Source organism: Puma concolor, chromosome E2, assembly GCF_028749965.1.
Source record: "Puma concolor isolate L17-30 chromosome E2, mPumCon1.1.hap2, whole genome shotgun sequence".
Classification (NCBI taxonomy): Eukaryota; Metazoa; Chordata; class Mammalia; order Carnivora; family Felidae; genus Puma; species Puma concolor.
This window is the reverse complement of record NC_141681.1, coordinates 15289908-15314233: the sequence shown is the minus strand read 5'-3', so window position 1 is coordinate 15314233 and position 24326 is coordinate 15289908. Positions and strand designations below refer to the sequence as shown.

Below are 24326 nucleotides of genomic sequence, written 5' to 3'. Positions count from 1 at the left end.
CACATCATAGTCGTAACTTAAAGACGTGTCATGTATACTTTAAATATTCCTTCATTGTTGGGACTTTATGATTCTAAATTGTCTGTTATAAATACCTTACATAAATTCAGGGAAGTAAGGTAGGAGGCCAGGCTAATTTTATTCCATATGGGTATACAATTGATCTAGCGTCATTTACTAAAAACATCAAATCTTAGACAAACATCAAATCTTAAAACATTAGGTCAAGATATAAAATATTTCTAGCACCCAGAAGACTATTTTGAGTTCCTTGCAATGAACACCCAACCCTCAAAAAGTAACCAGTATTCTGACTTCTGTCATGATAGTTTTGTCTGATCTTGAACTTCATATAAATAGAATCAAATAGTAGTCACTTGTTTCTGGCTTCTTTTGCCCATCATATGTCTGTTAAGAATCGTCCATATTGTCACATTAGTTTGCTTCTTTTTTATTCCTGAGAAGTATTCCATTGTATGGATAAACCACAGTTGGTTTATCCATTCTCTGTTTGTGGGTGTTTGAATTTATTCCAGTTTGGGCTATTATAAATAAAGCTACTATGAACTTGCTTGCACATGTCTTTTGGTGAATACATGTGCTCATTTTTCTTGAATAAATATCTTGCTGTGTCATAGGGTAGGCAGTGTTTAGATTTATTTTTTTTAAGTTTGTTTGTTTGTTTGTTTGTTTATAACATGAGCAGGGAAGGGGCAGAGAGAGAGGGGGAGAGAGAGAATCCCAAGTAGGCTCCAACCTGTCAGCACAAAGCCCAACACAGGGCTCAATCTCACAAACCCTTAGGTCATGACGTGAGCTAAAATCAAAAACTGGACGCTTAACCCACTGAGCTACCCAGGTGCCCCAGTGGTGTTTAGCTTTAGTAGATGCTGCCAAACAATTCTCCACTATACACTCCCACCTGTAATATTCCAGTTGCTTAGATTCCAGTTGCTTCGTATCGTTGCCAATACACTTCAATTTTAGCCATTCTGATACATACACAGCAAATTATAATGATGGCTTTCATTTGCATCTCACAGATATTGAATGATATATATTGCTGCTTTTTTTTTTTTTTTTTTTTTTTTTTTTTTAGAGAGAGAGAGAGTGCAAGAGAGGGAGAGAGGCAGAAGCAGGGAGAAAGAGAATCTTAAGCAGGCTCCACACTCGGGGCAGAGCCCAACATAGGGCTCAATCCCATGACCCTGGGATCATGACCTGAACCAAAACCAAAAGTTGGATGCTCAACAGACTGAGCCAACCAGGCAACCCTATAGAGCACTTTTTATATTATTATTGGTCCATTTAGATATCTTCTTTATGAAATGTCTTTTACTTATTGATTTGAAAATGTCCTGCTGGGATTTTGATTGGGATTGCATCAGATTTCTAGATCAATTTGGGGAGAATTGACGTCTTGACAATATTGAGTCTTCCAATCCCTAAACATGGTATATCTCCTCATTTATTTAACTTGTCTTTAATTTCAGTGCCTTGTACATTTTAGGATACATCTAGTGCACCCCTTTTATTAGATTTACTCCTAAGCATGCAATTTTTATGGCTACTATAAATGATATTTTCATTTAATTTGCTAATTGTTTATAGTGAAGGTAGGAAAGTTATGCGTGATTTTAGTATATTGATGTTATATCCAGCAAACTTGTAAATTCACTAATTAAATCTAATAGTTTCCTTAATCTAATTTTTTTAGGTACACAATCATGTCATCTGCAAATAATGACTTTTTTACCTCTTCTTTTCTAATCTTTGTATCTTTTATTTATTTTTCTCACCTTATTGCACTAACTAGGGTTTTTGCTACCATGTTAGACATAAGTGGGAAATGAGCATCCTTGTCTATTCCCAAACTCAGGGAGATAAAAAGCATTCAGAATTTCACTCCTAAGTATTATGTTAGCTCTAGGCTTTTTTGTTTTGTTTGTTGTGTTTGTTGTTTCTTTTTGTAGATATCATTTATCAGATTAAGGCAGTTCCTTTTTATTCCTAGTTTGTTGAGTTTTTTTTAACATAAAGAGGTGTCAAATATTTTTCTTTATTAATAAGATTATTTATTTTGTTAATGTGGTGAATTATATTGCTCAATTTTTAAATGGTAAACCAACCTTCACTTCTGGAATAAACTTAAATTTCTCATGATGTAATATAATTTTTATATATTGCTGTATTTGATTTATTGATTATTTTTTAGGATTTTTCCATCTGAGTTCATAACAAATAAGAAATACCAATCTATAAATTTCCTTTCTGGCAATATCCTTATCAGGATTTAATATTAAGTTTATGTTGATCTCTTAATGAAATATGAAGAGTGTTCCCTATTTTTCTATTACATGAAAGAGTTTGTGTAAGATTGATAATATTTTTCTTAATTGTTTGGGGGAATTTTCCAATGAAGTCATATAGGCCTGTGGTTCTCTTATGGGAAGATTATAAATGGGGTTGGGGGAAGGGTCCAAGATGGTGGCACAGGAAGATCCTGAACTCCTGTCCTCCCACAGACATAGCAAATCTACAGTTGCATATGGATAATTTCCCTCTGAAAAATATCTGAAAACTAAATGAACTGCTCTGCAAAAGAAAGGATTAAAGAACCACATCAAGATGGATAAGAGAGTCAGAGACACACTCTCACCAAAAAAACCCACCCCCAGCCCGGGAACACAATAAGGAGGGATCTCACCAGGCAGATGCTTCTCTCAGAGGAGCAAGAGGTTGGTGCTCCATATCAGGCACCCCAACCTCTAGTATCTGTAACAGAAGGACAAGCCCCAGAATGTCTAACTTGGAAAAACAGTGGGGCTGACATCTGCAGGTCCTAAAGTGGTATAGGAAACTGAGATTCCCCTCTTGGAGGGCTCACATATGGTCTTTCTCACCCCAAGACCCAGCATAAAACAGCAGTTTGAAAAGCACCTAGACCATATGTGAGGGAAATATATGCTGATATGGTGACATCAGCTAGAGGGCCAGGGGACAGTTGAGATGCTCTCTGGAGATGGAGGTGCTGGAGGACACCATTGTTGCACTCTTTCCACATGGCCTGCTAGCGCAGGCAGGTGAGCTCAGAGATAGCACTCTCCTGCCAACTTGCTGGGATGGTCAGGGCCAGGGGGTCATGACATTTACTGAGGTCAGAGAGCACAATGGTTGCAGCACTCCCCCACTCCCTGACTAGTCACAGAGTTCTCCCACTCCATAGCTAAAGTCTGCAAACACAGGTGGTTGCAACAATTCCCTGCCCCGTGGCCAGGGCTGGCAAGTGCAAGAGGCGATGGCATTCTCCTGCTTTCAGCCTGAAGCCAGCATGTGCGCAGACAAGGCACTATCCTGCTGCTTTGCTAAAACTCATAGGTGAGAAGAGTTAAGACATGTTCCTGCTGCCTCTTAGACGGTGCTAGGGTGCCTCACCCCCAACACTCTCCAGCAGTCTTGCCAAAGCTCGCAGGCACACTCAGCCCACACGGGGACACCTCTTGATTGCCTAGCCTTGGTAGCCAAGAGGGCTGTTCCAGAGCTCAATATGACCGTAACAATCAGACAGTTCTTGACAGGCTACAACTCGCAGTCTTCCTGTGAAAAAACCTATTTCCTTAGCCTGGAGCTTCAGCCTGAGAGGCAAGCTTCAGGCTTTCCACAAACCTAGAGGCTAAGGAGGCACTCCCAGGGAATGTAAACAGGGAGATATCATCATTCCATACCCCCATGGCCTTCCTACAGCTCAACAAGACTTCCCAGAAAGGAGCTTATACACTCATCTGGAACCCTGATTTTTGGAGTTGTCACACAGGGGACACCTCCAGATCTCCTGGTCTGAAGGACAGCAGGCATTACAATTGCAACCCCACAGGACTGTGTATATATGCATATTTTAAAAGCTGCTCCTCAGAGTCTGGCTTCCAATCAACCTGAAACCAGGTGCTAAGTGAAATACCTCCCCTTGGAGCACTGACAGGTCTTGGCACATCTCCCACAACAGGGTCATATCAAGAATAAATCAGGAAATTTAAGGGTGCCTGTGTGGCTCTGTTGTTTAAGCGTCCAACTCTTGATTTGGCTCAGGACATGATCCCAGAGTTGTGGGATCAAACCACACATCATACTGTGCACTGAACATGGAGCCTGCTTGGGATTCTCTCTCTCTCTCTCTCTCTCTCTGCCACTGTCCCCTACTCACACTCGCTAAATAAATAAATAAATAAGAATAAATCAGGCAGTTTAGACAAAGGTTCAAGAGACAACTGAGAACTAGGGCAAGGTTGAATGAAAAGGATCATCACCTAAACAAGGCCATTCCTTCAAGACAGAGAGATATATGTTGTTTCCTAATACACAGAAATAAGCACAGAGAATCAAGCAAAATCAGCAGGAAAAGAAATGTGTTCCAAATGAAAGAATAAGATATAACCTCAGAAAAAGACCTTGATGATATGGAGATAAGTAATCTACCTGATAAGCAACTCAAAGTAATGATTACAAAGATGCTCACCAAACTCAGAAGAAAAATGGATGAATACAGTAAGAACTTCAACAAAGACATAGAAGACATAAGAGAGTACCAAACGGAAGTCGCAGAGCTGAAGAAACAAAAACTGAACTGAAAAATACATTAGAGGGGTTCATCAGTAGACTGGATAAAGCAGAAGAATGAATCAGCAACCTGGAAGATAGAGCAATGAAACTCCCCCAGACAGAGTAACAAAAGGAAAAATACAATTTTAAAAAATGAAAGTAACTTAAGTGACCACTGGAGCAACATCAAGCAGAATAACATTTGTATTATAGGGTTACCAGAAGAAGGGTAAGAGAAAGTGTCAGAAAACTTATTTGAAGATGTAATGGCTGAAAACTTCTCTAACTTAGGGAGAGAAATAGACATCTAGGTCCAGGAATCTAGACAGCTCCAAAAATGATAAGCCCAAAAAGAGCTATACCAAGACACATTATAATTAAAACATCAAAAGTTAAAGAGAGACTCTTAAAAGCAGCAAGAGAAAAACAGATTGTTACCTACAAGGGAAACCCCATAAGGCTGTCAGCAGATTTCTCAGCAGAAATTTTTCAAGCCAAAGGGAGTGTCATGACATATTCAAAGTGCTGAAAGGAGAAAGCTTCAAACCAAGAATACTCCATCCAGCAAGGTTATCATTCAGATTGGAAGTAAAGAGAAGTTTTCCAGACAAGCAAAAGCTACAGGAGTGCATTACTACTAAACCAGTCTTACACAAAATATTAAAGGGACATATTGGGGCGCCTGGGTGGCTCAGTCAGTTAAGTGTCCAACTTCGGCTCAGGTCATGATCTCACAGTTCATGGGTTCAAGCCCCGCATTGGGCTCTGTGCTGACAGCTCAGAGCCTGGAGCCCGGTTCAGATTCTGTGTCTCCATCTCTCTCTGCCTGCCCCCACCCGTGCTCTGTCTCCCTCTGTCTCGAAAATAAACATTTTTTAAAAATAAATAAATAAAGGGACATATTTAAGCTGAAAAAAAATGGCACTAACTAATAATAAGAAGACATATGAAAGTAAAAATCTCACTGGAAAAAAGTAAATATATAGTAAAGATAATGGGTTAATTATAAAGCTATTAAGAAGGTTAAAAGACAAAAATAGTAAAATTAACAGAAACTACAATAATTAGTTAAGGGATACATAAAATTAAAACATAAAAAGTGATATCAGAAACATTAAACATCAGAGAGAATAAAAATGTAGTTTTGGATGTGTTCAAATTTAAGTTGCCATTAACTTAAAGTAGACTGTTACAAACATAGGATAAGTAAGATATGTGAACTTCATAGTAACCTCAAAGTAAATGCAAAAAGAAGAAGAAGAGGAAAATAATCTAAATATAACATTAAAGAAAGTCATCAAACTGTGAGAGAAGAGAGTAAGAGAAGAAAGGAACAGAAAGGAACTACAAAAACAGCCAGAAAACAATTAACAAAATGGCAATAAATACATACCTATCAGTGATTACTTTAAATGTAAATGAATTAAATTCTCTGAGCAGAGATGTGCAGTGTATGATTGGATTTAAAAAAAAAAAAAAAAAAAACAAGACAGGGGTGGCTCAGTCAGTTAAGCGTCCAACTCTTGGTTTCAGCTCGGGTCATGATCTCACGGTTCATGAGTGCAAGCCCTACATCAGCCTCCGTGCTGACAACATGGAGCCTGCCTGGGATTCACTCTCTCCCTCTCGCTGCCCCCACCCCCCGCTCTCTCTGTCTCTCAAAATAAATAAACTTAAAAGAATTTTTAAAAAAAAGGACATATCTATATGCTACCTAGAAGAGACCCACTTCAGAAGTAAAGACAGACACAAACTGAAAGTGAAGATATGGAAAAAAATATTTCATACAAATGGAAACAAAAGGACAGCTGATGGCAGCTATACTCATATCAGACAAAATAGACTTTAAAACAAAGACTGTAACAAAAAACAAAGAGGGGCACTACCTAATGATGAAATGGCTGATCCCATAAGAAAATATAACACTTATATATGCACCCAACATAGAAGGACCAAAATATGTGAAACCAATGTTAACAGACCTGAAGGGAGAAATTGACAGCAATACAGTAACAGTAGGGAATTTTAACACCCCACTTACATCAATGGGTTGATCATCCAGACAGAAAATCATTACGGAAACATCAGCTTTAAATGACACGTTAGACCAGACGTAACAGATATATACAGAACATTCCATCCAAAAACAGCAGAATAGAGGCATCTTGCTGCCTCAGTCGGTAGAGTATGTGACTCTTGATCTTGGGGTCATGACTTCAAGCCCCATGTTGGGCATAGAGATTACTTTTAAGGGGGGAAAAAAAAAGCAACAGAATACAGTCTTTTCAAGTGCACACAGAACATTCTCCAGGATAGATCACATTTTAGGCCACAAAACAAGTTACAATAAATTCAAAAGGATTGAAATTTTATCAAGCATCTTTTCTGACTACATTGATATGAAACTAGACATCAATTACAAGAAGAAAACTGGAAAAGCTACAAATACATTGCGATTAAACAACATGTTACTGAACAACTACTGGACCAAGGAAGAAATTTAAAAAATACCTAGAGACAAATGAAAACAGAAATATGGCATACCAAAATCTAAGAAATAAGAGAAATCTCAAATAAACAATTTGACTTTATACCTAAAGGGACTAAAAAAGGAACAAATGAAGCCCAAAATTAGTAGAAGGAAGGAAATAATAAAGCAGGGCAGAAATAAATGAAATAGAGACTAAAAAGACTAAAAAGAAAAGATTAAGGAAACTAAGACCTGGTTCTTCAAAAAGATAAAATCAACAAACCTTTAGCTAGACTCACAAAGAAGAAAAAAGAGAGAAGGGGAGCTCAAATAAATAATATAAGAAATGAAAAGGGATGTGTTGCACCTGTCAGAATAGCTAAAATAAAAAAGACAAAAACTAAAAAGTGTTGGCAAAATGTGGAAAAAAGGAACACTTGTATACTGTTGATGGCAATATAAATTGGTACAATCACTGTGGAAGAGAGCATGGAGGTATTAAAAATATAAATAACATATAATCCAATAATTCCTCTGTTGGGTGCTTACCAAAGAAAACAAAACGCAAATTCAAAAAGATATATGCACCCCTATGCAACATTGTTTACAGTATCCAAGATATGGAAACAACTTAAATGTCCATTGATAGACAAATGGACAAGGAAGATGTAGTGTGTGTGTGTGTGGGTGTGTGTGTGTGTGTGTGTGTGTGTGTGTGTGTATACATATATATATATGTAATGGAATATTCAGCCATAAAAAAGGATGATATCATGCTATTTGAGACAAATAGAAGGATCTAGAGGATATCATGCTAAGTGAAATAAGTCAGACTGAGAAGACAAATACCATATGATTTAGCTGATATGTGGATGTAAAAAAAAAGGAATAAATAAACAAAAAGCAGAATCAGACATGTAAACACAGAGAACAAGCTGATGGTTGCCACAGGGGAGAGTGTGGGGGGATGGGCAAATGGGTGAAAGGGAATGGAAGATACAGGGTTCCAGTTTTAGAATGAAAAAGTCACAGAAATAAAAGGCACAGCATAAGGAATATAGCCAAGAATATTATAATAACGATGTATGATGACAAATGGTAGCTACACTTGTAATGAACATAGCCTAATGTATAAATTTGCCAAATCACTATGTTGTACACCTAAAACTGATGTAACAATGTATGTCACCTATGCTCAAATAAGAAAGAAAGAAAGATAGAAAGAAAGAAAGAAAGAAAGAAAGAAAGAAAGAAAGAAAGAAAAGAAAGAAAGAAACTTAAAAAAAAAAAGACATTGGGGTGCCTGGGTGGCTCAGTCAGTTGTGTCCAACTTTGGCTCAGGTCATGATCTCATGGTTTGTGAGTTCCAGCCCCGTGTCAGGCTCTGTGCTGACAGCTAAGAGCCTGGATTCTGCTTCTGAATCTGTGTCTCCTCTCTCTGCCCCTCCCCCACTTGTGCTCTGTCTCTCTCTGTCTCTCAAAAACAAATAAATGTAAAAAAAAATTTTAATAAAAATTTTAAAAATTTTTAAAAAGACATTGATGAAAGAATTGAAGAAGACACAAATAAATGGAAAGATACTCCATACTCATAGATTGGAAGAATTAATATTGTTAAAATGTCCATAATGCCCAGAGTGATCTACAGAGTCAGTGCAATCCCTATCAAAATTCCAGTGGCATTTTCCACAGAGCTAGAACAAATACTTCTAAAATTTGTATGGAAACACAAAACACCCTGAATAGATAAAATGATCTTAAGAAGCACAAAGCCAGAAGTATCATGGTCCCTGATTTCAAACTATACTACAAAGCTATAGTTATCAAAACAGTGTAGTATTGGCATAAAAACAGACACATAGATCAATGGAATGGATTAGAGAGCCCAGAAATAAACCCATGCATATATGGTCAGATAATTTACAACAAAGGAGGCAAGAATATACAATGGTGAAAAGACAGTCTGTTCAATAAATGGTGTTGGGAAAACTAGACAGCTACATGCAAAAGAATAACTGAACCACTTTCTTATACCATATACACCAATTAACTCAAAATGGATTAAACACTTAGATGTGTAAGACTTGTAACGATCAAACTCCTAGAAGAAAACATAGCAAGCTCCTTGACATTAGTCTTAGCAATGTTTCTCTCCATACTGATTTTTTTCATCAACTCTGACAATCTTTGCCTTTTATAACTGGAATGTTTAGTTTATTTACATTTAATGTAATTCCTAATGGAGCTGGTTTCAAGCCTACCATTGTGCTCTTTGTTTTATATTTAATCATACATTTTCTTTTTATTTTTTCCTGCCTTTTTTGTATTACTCAATTTTTAAAATGTTTTCTCATTATTTTGTTACATATTCTTCTATTATTTTTCTAGTGGTTATCTCAGAGATTTCAAGATATGCATCCTTGACTTATTACAATCTACTTTAAGTTATTGTCTTTATCACTTCCCAAATAATACAAGAACTTTACAACAATGTAATTCTCTTTACATTCTCCCATCCTTTGTGCTATTTGTGTCATATATTTAACCTTCATAAGCATTGAAAAAAAACAATTGCTAGCAGGTGGATGTGAAGTCATTTTAAATGTGAATAAACAGAAGCCAAGAAGACAAATTCAGTGTTGTGGCAACTTAAAGGAAGGAACAAATTCAAGAGAATTTTCAGAAAAGCAAATTGCAGAACTTAGTGGGTAACTAAATATGGGGAAGACAAGACTTGAAAATAACTCAAGGTATTAAGCTTGAGACTCAGGGAGGAAACTGATTCTGTAGATACGTATGGCAGGCTGGGATGGTGTTAGGGTTGGGTTGGGAATAGAAAACGGTGAGCTCAAGTTTTTAAATGAATTTTAATGTGAAATTCAGGCTTGAAAGATGACCACTGGAAACAGGACCAGATTTGGAAATCATCTAAACATAATACCACTTTTACTGGAAATTGTGGGAGAAATGAGTGTATCAGGGTACTGAATTTAAAAGAAGAAATATCCATTCATTCATCAAATCTTTATCAAGTGTCTACAATATGTCTAGGTGTTCTAGGTGCTGAGGATATAACTGAGAACAAATCAGATGAAATTCCTGCCCTCCTGGAGCTGACATTCTAATGAGAAAATAAAGGATGATCAGTGGATGGAGGTGGAAGGACATGATTAATTGAGACAGAGGAGTGTACCATATATAATAAATAGAATCTGTAAGGATGCTGGTCATGAAGCTTAGGAGTTGGAAAAAAGCTTGAATAAGGCATAAATACCTTATTTTAATAGTTCTCAAACTTTGCTGTACTTTAAAATCTCTTGGGAGCTTCTAAAAATCCTGATGCCCAGATCATACTACATCCCTCTTACATAAAAATGCATGCAAGGGTGCACTGGCCATTGATATTTTTTTAAGATAGCCAAAGTGGGGAAACTAATGAGGAGAACAAAGACAAGAGAAAGGTAGCTAAAATTAAATCTCCTTACAACTTGCAGCCCACTGATAAATACCTGACACATGCAGAGTGTGACATTGCTCAAAGAACTCATGGTTGCCTTCATATTGATGTTTCATTGGAGGCTAAAAGCAACCTTATCTTGACAATAGTGAGACCTCCAAAGTCCTGGAGACCTTACTTTCACCATACAGATATTCCTTGGAAACTTAAAGTTATCTCTATCCACCCTCCCTCCACAAACTTAAAAATATACAATCAGTCACTCCTCACAAACACAAGTGCAGCTCTTTCTGGCCACAGTTCCTATCCCCATACTATAATAAAATCAGCTTTTTACACCGTAAAACATCCCAAGAATTTTTTACCATTGCCCTTGATGGCGCTGCATCAGGAACCATTGGCATATTTCATCAAATTTGATATGCTATGAATTATAAGAAAGAGAAAACTCTGCCAATTAAATTCTGATAAAATGCTTAAGATGCCATCAATATAAGATGCATCTCAATTTCAGCGATGCCAAAAATGGAAAAATAATAAGCATTTCAGAAGTGGTGGAATACTGTGGACACAAGTGCACGAGCAGCCATGGAATGAGAACTGCTGAATTTTCCCAGGAGTGTACATGACCTTAGAACAGAATGAATAATTGAGTGTTGAATCCAGAACAGCACATGCTGTTCAAAATTTCAGTTTGGCTCAATAAGAAAATTAAACATAGATGCTCACACTCTTCTGCCTCTTTTTAGGTTATCTCACTTTCCCTCTGTCACCAGGGGGCAGGGACTACGTGATCCTGCTGTGCCAGGAACATGGCCATTGGTTCCCAGCTGTACTCCCTTAGTTCTGCCAATTCTCTTCTTGAAAACTGGGTCACTGGAGACATACATGCTGATTTTTCAAGCTTTTAAAAAAGTCTCCCAAAAGTAGCTCAACCCTAAAAAAAAAAAAAAAAAAGAAGAAGAAGAAGAAGCATCGACCCTGACACTTTATAAATGAGGAACTTCTTTCTAGGTTCCAAGCTATTAAATCAAATATTATTCTCAAAGCAGCTTCTAGCAGTAAGACAGCCAACCAGACCTGGTCAACCCACAGAGTCTGCCAAAACTTCAAATATAATTTGCCAGTTTAAAATTGGTCAGAGGTCAAAGTTATGAAGATATTGTTAGAGAACAAAATTCAACCAAGTAAATTTGAGGGTTGAATTAGCTTTATTAGGTGATTCATGAATTAGGCAGCATCCCATCTCACAAGTAAAGAGCATGCTGTGGGGAGTTTTACAAAATGGAAGGTTTTTATAGCAAGAAGGGTGGGCAAAGAAGTTATTAGCAAAAAAGAAAGAAACACAAATGAAGTGAGGGAGGGAGGATTTGATTGTTTCTGGCCAGGACATCTTCTTCTTTGGATACACGGAACGGGCAAGGTTTTCATCATACAGATGACCTCACCATTGCTGATCAGGAAATTTCACATTGATTGATAAAAAGTCACATTCCTGGAATGGGTTGAAACTGTAATTAAGTCTTAGTTTGTTGTTGCAGGGAAGAAGGGGGGTGGAAATGACTCCATTTTGGGCTTGTTTCTTTTTTTAACATTATTATGATCATAATAATCCCCTTGTGTTCATTTCCAGCAGTTCCCAGTGTGGACTAAATCAGCAAACTCCATTAGTGGAAATAGCAGACTGGAACTGGGGAAAGGACTACACCAGCAAACCCCAGTAAATGGGGACTGGGGACTAGAACTGGGGACAGGATTTCAGTATAGAATTGAACACTGAACCAAGAGCTAAGGACTGGCACTCGGTTTGAGCCTCCAGTGATTCTAGACTGACCCCATCTTAGAAAGCCACTTAGATGCCGAGCTTGAGGAAAAGAGAATGGAGCTCAAATGGAGAGGAACTCATGGCCCTTGGAAACAGTGAGAAAGAGATTGAACTCAAAAGGGGTTTCTCAGGCTCCACATCTGTTTTTCAGGGAAGACCCAAAAGTACTGTTGCTCAGGGCAGGAGAAGCTTGATGCTGCAAACTGGAGGCTACTTTTGAGATGAGCCAATCCCCAGTCCCAGTTTTCCCACACGCCCTCACTCATACCCTGCCCTCACTTGGGGCCCTGGGAGCATCACAGCCAGGAAGCAGGCAAAGACTACATGGGCCATGACTGCAAAAGCATTAGGAAATAAATCAAGGAAACTGTCTGGCAAAACAGTGTTCTGAGTGCCAACCAGGTTCCGGGAAGAGTTGAGCCATCCATTCTGGTCCCATGACAGATCTTTCTAGAAGGAATGGTGTTAAAATTCTACTTCAAGCTCCAAGAAATTAGGGATTTGCATAATGATGACCCCAGGAAATAGTATGAAATTAGTCCTAGCCACACAGAGAAATCACTGCAGCTGTGTGAGGCCATGCCCCCAGAGGAGTCCCTCCCTGCTAGGGAAGCACTGGGCGCCTCCCACTGTTGTAGAGTGTGCCCCACTGGATTCTGGTCAGTTATGTTTGTATTTGTCTCTTCTGAGACATAAGAAATGGTAGAAAATTCCATTATCTTCATCCCCAATATGCAGCACAGCCACTGGCAGGAAGCAGAATCTCAGTAAATGGTTTTGCAAGAATGAATGAGTGAAAGAATAAATGAATCTATAGGTCAGCCTTATTCTCTCTCTCCGTGTCTCTCTCTCACATGCAAACACACATGCACACATATACACATAAACACATATATACACATGTGTGTGTGTTTCAGTGGTTGTACCAGAGTCTCAAATATATTTGAAATCCTGCCCTAACCAGAATGATTTCTTTCAGATTCCCAGACTTGGGATCCATACTTTTCACCCTTTTGAGGTAGGAAGATGTCACTGAATTCATTATAGGACTATAAATTCAACATCCAAGAGAGTAGTTGAAGCTCAAAAGGCTGGCCAGCTTCTCAAATAACCAAGGACTGAAATGACAGCATCAAGGTTACATGTCTTCCACAGGCTTGGGGCTGGGAGGTGTAGCTGACCCAGGAATTATTCTGACCCTCCAGGCATAGCTTTGTTCCTGGACCCATTAAGTCAACTCTAGTGGTCCATGGGGATAAAGTGGTGCAACCAGATTGCCTTCACATGCTGGAACTCCTTTTGTTTCCTGTGGGACACTTCCCAAATGGAGTTCTCAACACACAGAAAACCTCTCCTTGGCTGTGGCAAGAATGCAGAGTTTGCATGTTTTGAGGTTTTTTGTTTCATTTTTTAATTGTGTTAAATACGTATATTTTATTATAGGATTGAGATACTATACATTATGCCCCAGAAATAGCCATTTTTTTTCTTTCTTATACTCCTTGGTCCTGTACACATTTACTCTTTTGTGCCATTATTTATTCTTTTATTTTCTCTCTGTCATTATCTGCTTTTGTTTTTTGTTTTTTGTTTCATATATATAATTTATTGTCAAGTTAGCTAGCATACAGTGTATACAGTGTGCTCTTGGTTTTGGAGGTAGATTCCTGTGATTCATCACTTACATACAACACCCAGTGCTTTTTCTCTCCTAAAGGCCCTGCCCTTTGCAGCCTTGCCCCTGTGTTGCTGCTCAGGTTTGTATTTCACAAACTTGCCTTGTGCCAATGCCAGGTCATTCTCACTCTGCACACACAGTCCCCTGGTGTTCTCTTACACATGACAAGCCATACTAACTTCATTTCTCACATTTATAACCACAAAGTTCTCACAGAAAATTTTCCTGGCTGCCAAGATTCATTCAACACTAGAGGTTAGGTAACATAATAGTTTGACCACATTCTCACAGTGCACTACGCCTGTGAGATCTATGCCTGAAGGAAAAAGAAATCCTGAAATGTGTCTTAGCCAAGTAGAAAGCAGATGACATATCTTTCAGGCAAATACAAGATTACAGTAGGCTGTAATCTGGCTTATTAGTGGGGACTAAATTTGGATATATATGAAAGAAAACCCCAATTAACAGGGACTTAAGCACACAAGTTTTTATTTTCTCAAAAGAGGTGGGGAATAAGCAGACAGAGCTGATGTTGGAAGTTCTACAACCCCTTTCCAGTTTTTGCCTCTGGGGTGACTCTGATTCTCATGTGGAAGGTGGCTGCCAGAGCTCCAGCCGTCATATCCATGTTCCGCGCAGTAGAAGACTTCTCAGAAGTTGCACACAATACTTTCACTTTTATCTCTTTCAGTAGGATTTGGTCATATATTCACACCCCAATGAAATGGAGCTCAAAGGCTAAAGGCAATATAACCTTTATTTTGGGAATAAATGTAGAATATAGAACTGTTTGCAAGACAACTGACCTGATCTCTTCAGAGGTGACTGTTCTAGATTTTAAAAGACTAAGAGACACATAGGTGAGCCTTGATTGACTATGGAAGATATTTTGAAGGTAATAAGGAAAACTGGAATATGGACTGAATGTCAGAGGATATTTGAGAATCATGGCTAATTTCCTTAGGTGTGATCTTAGAATTATGGCTTCACAGGAGTATGTCCTTATTTTGAGAAGATTCAGGCTATGAAGTACTTAGGAATGAAATGTCCTGACATCTACCACTTCCTTCAAAATGGTGTCTCATCCAACGGAATGGGAAAAGATATTTGCAAATGACATATCAGACAAAGGGCTAGTATCCAAAATCTATGAAGAGCTCACCAAACTGCACACCTGAAAAACAAATAATCCAGTGAAGAAATGGGCAGAAAACATGAATAGACACTTCTCTAAAGAAGACATCCGGATGGCCAACAGGCACATGAAAAGATGCTCAACGTCGCTCCTCATCAGGGAAATACAAATCAAAACCACACTCAGATATCACCTCACACCAGTCAGAGTGGCCAAAATGAACAAATCAGGAGACTATAGATGCTGGAGAGGATGTGGAGAAAAGGGAACCCTCTTGCACTGTTGGTGGGAATGCAAACTGGTGCAGCTGCTCTGGAAAACAGTGTGGAGGTTCCTCAAAAAATTAAAAATAGACCTACCCTATGACCCAGCACTGCTAGGAATTTACCCAAGGGATACAGGAGTACTGATGCATAGGGGCACTTGTACACCAATGTTTATAGCAGCACTCTCAACAATAGCCAAATTATGGAAAGAGCCTAAATGTCCATCAACTGATGAATGGATAAAGAAATTGTGGTTTATATACACAATGGAGTACTACGTGGCAACGAGAAAGAATGAAATATGGCCCTTTGTAGAAACATGCACAGAACTGGAAGAGTGTGATGCTAAGTGAAATAAGCCATACAGAGAAAGACAGATACCATATGTTTTCACTCTTATGTGGATCCTGAGAAACTTAACAGAAACCCATGGGGGAGGGGAAGGAAAAAAAAAAAGTTAGAGTGGGAGAGAGCCAAAGCATAAGAGACTCTTAAAAACTGAGAACAAACTGAGGGTTGATGGGGGGTGGGAGGGAGGGGAGGGTGGTTGATGGGTATTGAAGAGGACATCTTTTGGGATGAGCACTTGGTGTTGTATGGACACCAATTTGATAATAAATTTCATATATTGAAAAAAAATGATGGCTCAAAATACAATATATCAATAGGTAAGAATGTCAATAGAGAAAACATGGAAAAGATAGTAAGAATTACTGAGCCTAAGTGGAGGGGTATGGATATTTATTATACTATTCTTTCAACTTTTCTATATGTCTAAATTTCTTATAATAAAAATTAGGCTAGAGTAATTCTCCATCTGGTCTGGCTATCCCACAGTCTTTCATGTGAGGTTGGCTGCCTCCTGGAGAAAGGGAATGATGTTCCCAAGGTCACTCTTGAGTCACGCAGTTCAGAGGGTCTATAGTGGGTTGGATTCCCACAGTCAGCCAGTGGTTCAGCCAGTGGTCCAGCCAGTTCTGGTGGATCCCAGAACTTGTGGGTGTTGAGAGAGGACTGCATCTGGGCCCTCAGCTTCTCCAGGGTCCTCCCCCATTACCCAGGATACAGCATGGCAGTGAGGATCCACAAATGCCATTACCCATTTGAGATAACAACATGGCAGAAGGGAGAACATGAGTCTGCTACATGTAGGCACCTTCTATTGTGAAGGCATGAGTAGCGTATCAGGACACTACTGGGTAGAGTAGAACAAATGCTGGGCTTCATACTAAAAAAATCTGTCCTCCCTCCACCATTTCTGCTCATAACATCTTGGAGGAGGCATTTTAGCTTCCTCACCTGTAAAGTGAGGATCATGATCACTGTTTCATCTACTTCACAGGGCTATCTGAGAGGCAAAGAAAAGATTGTGCACAATTTTCTGTAAACTTACAAATGTACAAGATTATTAGGAAAGTGAACTTTCTTATCCAGAACTGCTTCATCCCCTTAGGCTCCCATGCAGGTAACCACAGATACCAGGGGCAAATGCAAGTTTTCAAAATGCTGCTTGTAGTGGTTTGGAAATATCTCCACAAATTCTTTGGCATTCCTCCCTCCAAAAATGGAAACAAATTCCCCTCCCCTTGCGTGTAGGCTGGACCAAATGACTTGCTTCTAACATAGGGTCGCCAGATAAAATACATGATACCAAATTAAATTTGAATTTCAGATAAACAAATTTTTAGTGTAAGTATGTCCCAAATATTTCATGGGAATACTTATACTAAAAGTTTCTTCATTGTTTATCTGGAATTCAAATTAAACTGGGTTGTACCAGTTGCTTTTGTTTGTCAGTTTTGCTAATACTGGCAGCCCTATTCTAATGAATACAATGAAGTGGCATAAGTAACGGTATAGGACTCCAAGACAAGGTCATCAAAGGCATTGTAGCTTCTACCTTGCTCCCTCTTACATCCCTCTCTCTAGGAGAAACCAGATGCCATGATTTGAGGATACTCGGGCAGTCCTATGGAGAGACTGCCAGCATATCCTGCCAACAGCCAGCAGTTCCTCACAAGCCACATGAGTGAACCATCTGGAAGTGGTTCCAGCCCCAGTGAAGGGTCAGCTGACTGCAGCCCCAGCCAATGTCTTGGTTACAATGTCATGAGAGACTGTGAGCCAGAACCACCCTCCTAAGCTGCTCCTGAGACACTCTGTGAGGTAATAAATGATTGTTGTTTGAAGTTGCTATATGTTGGAGCCTCAGGCCCAGCCCCGGCTAGCGCTGAGGTTTCTACAGAAGGTTCCCCACCCCTCCCAGGCTCCGAGCTTTGATCACCATTCCCCATTCTACCACCTTATTTCAGACCAATCCTGTGCCCAGGACAAGTATCTCTGAAGGCTTTTTAAAAAATTAATGGTCCACAGTAGGAAGTCTATCTGTTAAAAGAAGATGAACTTTGAGGGGGAAAGCAACAGTGAAAAAGAACAAGTAATACTTTTCAGAGGTCCTGTGAGGTCCTTTACGTGCATCAGGAGATACTTCGGCCCTGGGGCCTAATTCTGCTGGTTCTGGCTGCTTGGTTTGGGGAAGTTATTTAATCACTCAAACCCTAGGTTTATTTGTAAATACGGGCATAATAATGCCAATTTGCCAGAATTTTATGGTGATTAGAAATATCAAAAATAATGTTTTTAGTCAGGTAGCACTACTGCTCTTTATATTTAATCCTTGTACAACCCTTTGAGATAGGTAATGTCCTTCTCTTCCTCTTGCACTTGGGAAACTGAGGCACACAAAATTAACATGACTGCGCACAGCTAAAAAGTACCTAATGTGCCTGACACATAGAACACACCTTTGTAAAAGTTATACTATTAGGATATCATTTAATCCTCCATACCATTATTTTTCCTGGTGAAAAAAATGGGGCATCAGCAGGATTAGTGGATCTCCCAAGGTCGAACTCCAACGTCTGCCTGCCCTCTTCCCCCCAGCCGCAGTGAGTCCTGGAGTGAACAGCACCCCCTGGTGCCCTCATGGCCCCCACCCTGGCTGGGGTGGTCATTCTCCTGGTATTATTCCTCCTCCTGCAACCTTCCCCTTGCTGGTGCTTCTGGCTCATGAGAGTTTCTAATTGCTGCCACAGGATGGAATGAGCCAGACACCTCAGTTGGAGACCTTGATTCACACGTGGTCCACAGATCAGTTTTAATGGACTGGTACAACATCAGCTCAGATTTTAAATACAGGAGCCGCTATATAAAACATGCAGATTTCTGCATTCTCTGATCCAATGAGATGCTGGCTGGCCCTCCTGGGTGGCAAGCCCCTGGAGCAGAGGAGTACAGTCTCTTTCAAGATGGGGCCCACGCCCTCCCATGCACCACTGACAGCAGACATGATGGGCCCCCGGTGTCCTGCACACTCAATGTTCCTGTCGAGAGGCACTGTTTGAATGTCACCAATAACCTCCTGAGCTATCCCAGTCACAGCCTTGGCCCTGAGATGAAGTGAGAAATCATCTCAACTCTGTGTCTCAGTCTTCTGCTTGACATTGAGAACAGCATTCTGATGGGATGTTCTCCTGCTCCCATCCTCATAGAAAACTGGACAGAAAGTATCGACTACAGAACCTGAGCCAAGGCAGCCTATCAGAAGGTCAGCAGAGAAATGGATTTTTTTTCAAAACACCGGATATATGTGACTTGATGTATCTACCCCTTTGAAAGAAACTGCTGCCAGAAAGAACCTCAGCTCCTTCTGATACAGAGATGTGCCTGCTTGTCGGCCCCACTGTCAGGAGAGTGACCTGAACAATAAGAATGGGAGAAGCTAGGGAAAACGAGTCCCCTTCTGGTTTCCTTCCATGGGGTCTTAGTGGAACTTAGTGGAAGCCTCTCTCTCTCTCTCTCTCTCTCTCTCTCTCTCACACACACACACACACACACACACACATACACACAGAAATGGATGTGGCAATCACTCTGGCTGAGGCCCAAAGTGGCTTGCTAAACCCACAGTTCCTTTTTGCTTTTTCCACAAGGCAGAGAAATAATGTAAACTACTCCCAGGGAGAAAGTAGAGAAGAAAGAACAGCTTATCCCAGACCCATACTTGGAAATTCCAGTGTGGGACCTAAGAGGAAAGGGTACCCTCTCTCACAAAGTTGGAGAGAAAGTATAAATTGGCATATTTCTCTGTAATAGCATTTTGGCAGTAACTGCTAACAATCCAAGTGTATATAACCTTTGCCCAGCGATAGCACTTCTGGGAGTCTATTTTACAGGAATTCTACTAGAAGAGTACAAAGACACATGAACCGAGAGACCCCCTCCAGCACTGCCTGTGACGTGCAACAGTGAAGTCAGCCTACACACGCAGCCACAAGTGAATGTTGGTATGTTTGTGCTGTGGAAAACCACAGTTCTATTAGAAAACACACATATCTAAGGGAAGAACATTGAAAAATTCCATGATGATATGTGGAAAAAAGCAAATTCCAGAATAAGATTTAACTTATTAACTGCCTATATTTAACTAATGTGAAATGACCCTGCTAATTATTTATTTATGCACAGAACACAAAATGTAAGTGTGAACAGTGTAAATGGTATTAGCAACTCTGTGTGTCATTCCCCTCGATGATCCTGAGCCCCGGAGGGCTACCTGGGCATTGTCAGTCTGTCTGCCAGCACTGTGAGCTTCTCGGGGCTCTGAGCGTGGTTTTGAGAATTAAGAAGAATGGGTACTCCTTATACCACATGGCCCCTGAACGCAAGCCAACTACTTAGTCTGGTCCTCAAGGGAGAAGCAGCAGCGTGCTACAGCTGTGCTGACAGAATGTCAGTCTCCAACAGAGAACCTTCCAAAGGGTTGCTCTTCCTCACCCCTTCCCTTTTCTGAGCAGTTAGTCATAAAGCCATTGGGTGGCACAGAGAAGGGAGGGGCCTGCCATGGGCAAAAGAGGAGCAAGTGACTCAGAGAACCAAAGCCCACACAGAGTGAGGAGCGTGTCCACCGCCTGGAGCGGGGCCCTTGGAACGCAGCATCAGAGCCCCAGTCAATAAGGAAAGCGACCACACGGAGGGACAGGCCAACACAGAGGTCCGAGCCTAAGCGGTCTGAGGACAATGTCTGCTGCAGGGAGCAGCCTGGAGCAGGTGTCAGAGCTGCACAAAGTCAGGAGGGTGCCTATGCAGTGGGGGATGGTGAGGGTGTCAGGCCCCGAGCAAGGGAAAAGGCACCCACACACTTGCAGGGAGTAGAAACTGGAAGTAAGTTCCATATGAGAGGGTGGATCAAATAAGAAAACAGAATACGTATTAAGGGAGTTGCCAGAGTTTCCATTGTCAGAGAAGGGAGTTACAAATATAGGAAGGGAAGAAACTAGAATGAATGTTTGGTTTGGGACTGGATTTGAAGGTATCAGTCTGAACTCATGATTTTCAACATATAGAGATATAGAAATAAAGGTGTGTGTGTCTGTGTGTGTGTACACACATACATATTCCCTAGCTCTGTTCACTGCAACAGCTTGGGAGCAGCAACCCCTCAGTGGCAATATGCACTCCCCATATTTTATGGACAGACCTTCAGGTTATTTATGTAATGTCATTTGGTAGCGAGCAATATATTCTTTTTAACAATTGGGCAACTAAGGTATACAATGTTAAATTATTTCCTGTAGTTCACTTGATATATCCAAAGACATCTAATTCTCTTCTGCCAGGAAAAGAAAAAAGTATTGCATTTCTAGCCCTTTTACCCTCTCCCAAAAAGAAATCTTAAAAGTAATTTTATTTTTTTAATTTACATCCAAGTTAGTTAGCATACAGTGCAACAATGATTTCAGGAGTAGATGCCTCAGTGCCCCTTACCCATTTAGCCCATCCCCGCTTTCACACCCTCTGTGATAACCCTCTGTTTGTTCTCCATATTTAAGAGTCTCTTATGTTTTGTACCCCTCCCTGTTTTTATATTATTTTTGTTTCCCTTCCCTTATGTTCATCTGTTTTGTCTCTTAAGGTCCTCATATGAGTGAAGTCATATGATTTTTGTCTTTCTCTGACTAATTTCACTTGGCATAATATCCTCCAGTTCCATCCACGTAGTTGCAAATGGCAGGATTCCATTCTTTTTGATTGCTGAGTAATACTCCATTATATATATATATATATATATATATATATATATATATATATATACACATATACCACATCTTCTTTATCCATTTATCCATCGATGGACATTTGGGCTCTTTCCATACTTTGGCTGTTGTGGATAGTGCTGCTATAAACCTGGGGGTGCATGTGTCCCTTCGAAACAGCACACCTGTATCCCATGGATAAATGCCTAGTAGTACAATTTCTGGGTTGTAGGGTAGTTCTATTTTTAATTTTTTGAGGAACCTCCACACTGTTTTCCAGAGTGGCTGCACCAGTTTGCATTCCCACCAATAGGGCAAAAGAGATCTTCTTCCTCTACATCCTTGCCAACATCTGTGGTTGACTGAGTTGTTGATGTTAGCCATTCTGACAGGTGTGAGGTGGTATCTCATTGTGGTTTTGATTTGTATTTCCCTGATGATGAGTAATGTGAGCATTTTTTCATGTGTCTGTCAGCCATCTGGATGTCTTTCTTTGGAGAAGTGTCTATTCATGTCTTTTGCCCATTTCTTCACTGGATTATTTGTTTTTTGGCTGTTGAGTTTGACAAGTTCTTGATAGATTTTGGATACTAACCCTTTATCTGATATGTCGTTTGCAAATATCTTCTCCCATTCTGTCGGTTGCCTTTTAGTTTTGCTGATTGTTTCCTTTGCTGTGCAGAAGCTTTAGATGTTAGTTTCTAAACATCACTGTCCAATAGAAGGAACCAGGGTTTCTTGTAGAAATAGCTGGTTCCTGGGCTGGGACAGGGATATTATCTGATAAGCCTGGAACAGCTTGTGCCAGAAAGCAAGAAGATGCTAAAAGAATAATGAAGACATGTATACAGGACACAAGCCACCTGAAGAGGCATCCATTGGCCAAATATAAGACAACTGGGCATCAAAATATGATAATAGATTTTGAGCCATTCAATAAAACTGAAAATTATGAGGCCACAATAATATAAATGAATGAAACAAAGGTTTTATGAGGAACAGTTTAAGTACATAATTTCAAAGGACCTCCCTATAAAGTACTTACTAATTACAAAGAAAAATGAGTAACTTTACGGTGGACAAGTGGTACAGACACACCTTCGAGTGACCCATGTGAAATTAGCAGCACTGGGACAAACTGACCCCGTGTGTTACCTGGGAGGACACAGCGACCCAGCACTGCTGCCGTATGTTCCTGCCACAGCTGCACCGCCTGACTCCAATCACACCACCAGACAAACCCAAACGAGGGAAATTCTATGCAATAATTGGCCTGTCATCTTCAAATGTGTCAAGGACTAGCAGGAACTTTTCCAGACAGGAGACTAAAGAGACATGACAACCAAATGCAACATGTCATTCTAAGCTGGATACTTTTACAATGAAGGACACGATTCAGACGGCTGGTGAACCACGAAGCTGGCCTGTGTTCATTCTCTCTTGTGTGAAACACAGTCCACAAATTCCAGTGGTTTGAAACACAGTCACTGTCAGCACCATTCTGCATCAGGAGTTGAGGCTCAGCTGGGTTCTAGGCTCAGGGTGTCACCAGACCAGGATCAAGGTGTTGGACAGATGGGATTCTCACCCAGACACTTTGGAAAGAAATCTGCTTCCAAGCTCATTCAAGTTGTTGGCAAAATCCAGCTCTTTGTGGCCGTAGGCCTGACATCCATTTCCTTGCTGGCTGTTAGCCAGGGGCCAACACCTTTCTTCTCATGCCCCCCAAACCAGTCTTCAAAATGGCAACCACACTTTGATCCCTTATGCTTCTTAGAAAGAGAAAACTTGCTTTTAAAGGGGCTCATGTGATCAGACTGGACCCACCTGAATAACCTACCTTCAAGGAGGCTCCTATGTTAAGCCATGTAACATAACAGTCACGAGAGGGATATCTCATCACATTGCTGGGCTCCAGAAATTAGGACAGGGCATTGGGAAGGGGGAAGGCATTTTAGAAATTCTGCCTGCCACACAGCCTGAGGATGAACCGATATGTCAGTACCAATCTCCTGATTTTTGACGGTTGTGTTGTGGTTGTGAAGCAGAATATACTCGTTTGCAAGAAATACACACAAAAATATTCAGGATGGAGAATCAGACCAGCAAATTTAAATTTACTCTCATATCACTTGGTATTAAAAAACAGTTCTCCTAAATTTTTTCTGTGCATAAGTATGCAGATACATAAAAAGATAGCTATGGATTACATGTGTTTGTATATAATAAAAAGAAAAAGATCTGGAAACATCTAGTAAGATAGAACAAAAGTTATCTGTGATTACCTGTGGGAAATGGAGTTATTTAAGAGGGAAGAGAGGTACACAACTTTTATTTGGGGGTTATTTTTTTAAAAAGAAAAAAAAGGGGGGCGTTTGGGTGGCTCAGTCAGTTAAGCAGCTGACTCTTGATAAGCACAGAGCCTATTTGGCATTCTCTCTCTCTCTCTCTCTCTCTCTCTCTCTCGATAAATACACATTTAAAAAATAAATTTAAAAAGTTAAAAAAAAAAAGTCAAAACAGGTGAACGATCTTTGAAAAGGACAGCAGGAGACCGGCTGCTGGTTTTGTGGCAGAATGAGCGAACACAAGGAGGGACAGGCGGAGGCCAAGATTAAATGATGAGGCAACAAAACATGTTACCCCTGTTATAGTTCCATGCCTCTCGCAGAGCTACCGAGAAATCAAATTTAGAATAAAAATCTGTACTGAGGTGATGGAACACAGCTGCTGGCTGTGAGGGCATGCCACACATCAACAGCGCTTCCTAGATAAGGTTTCCCTCTCTTCCCCATTTGCTTTCC

At 40.1% G+C, this 24326-nt stretch overlaps 1 protein-coding gene across 1 annotated transcript in view; it reads left to right on the top strand.

The window, feature by feature from the left end:
- The window catches only part of TXNL4B (thioredoxin like 4B), a 46267-nt gene extending 22254 nt beyond the window's left edge, over positions 1-24013 (top strand). Inside the window, exon 4 of the mRNA XM_086689028.1 lies at positions 19633-24013. Coding sequence (XP_086545154.1) covers positions 19633-19738 — 106 coding nt within the window. The 3' untranslated portion in view covers positions 19739-24013. The remainder of the gene's footprint in view (positions 1-19632) is intronic.
- The last annotated feature ends 313 nt before the right edge of the window (positions 24014-24326 follow it).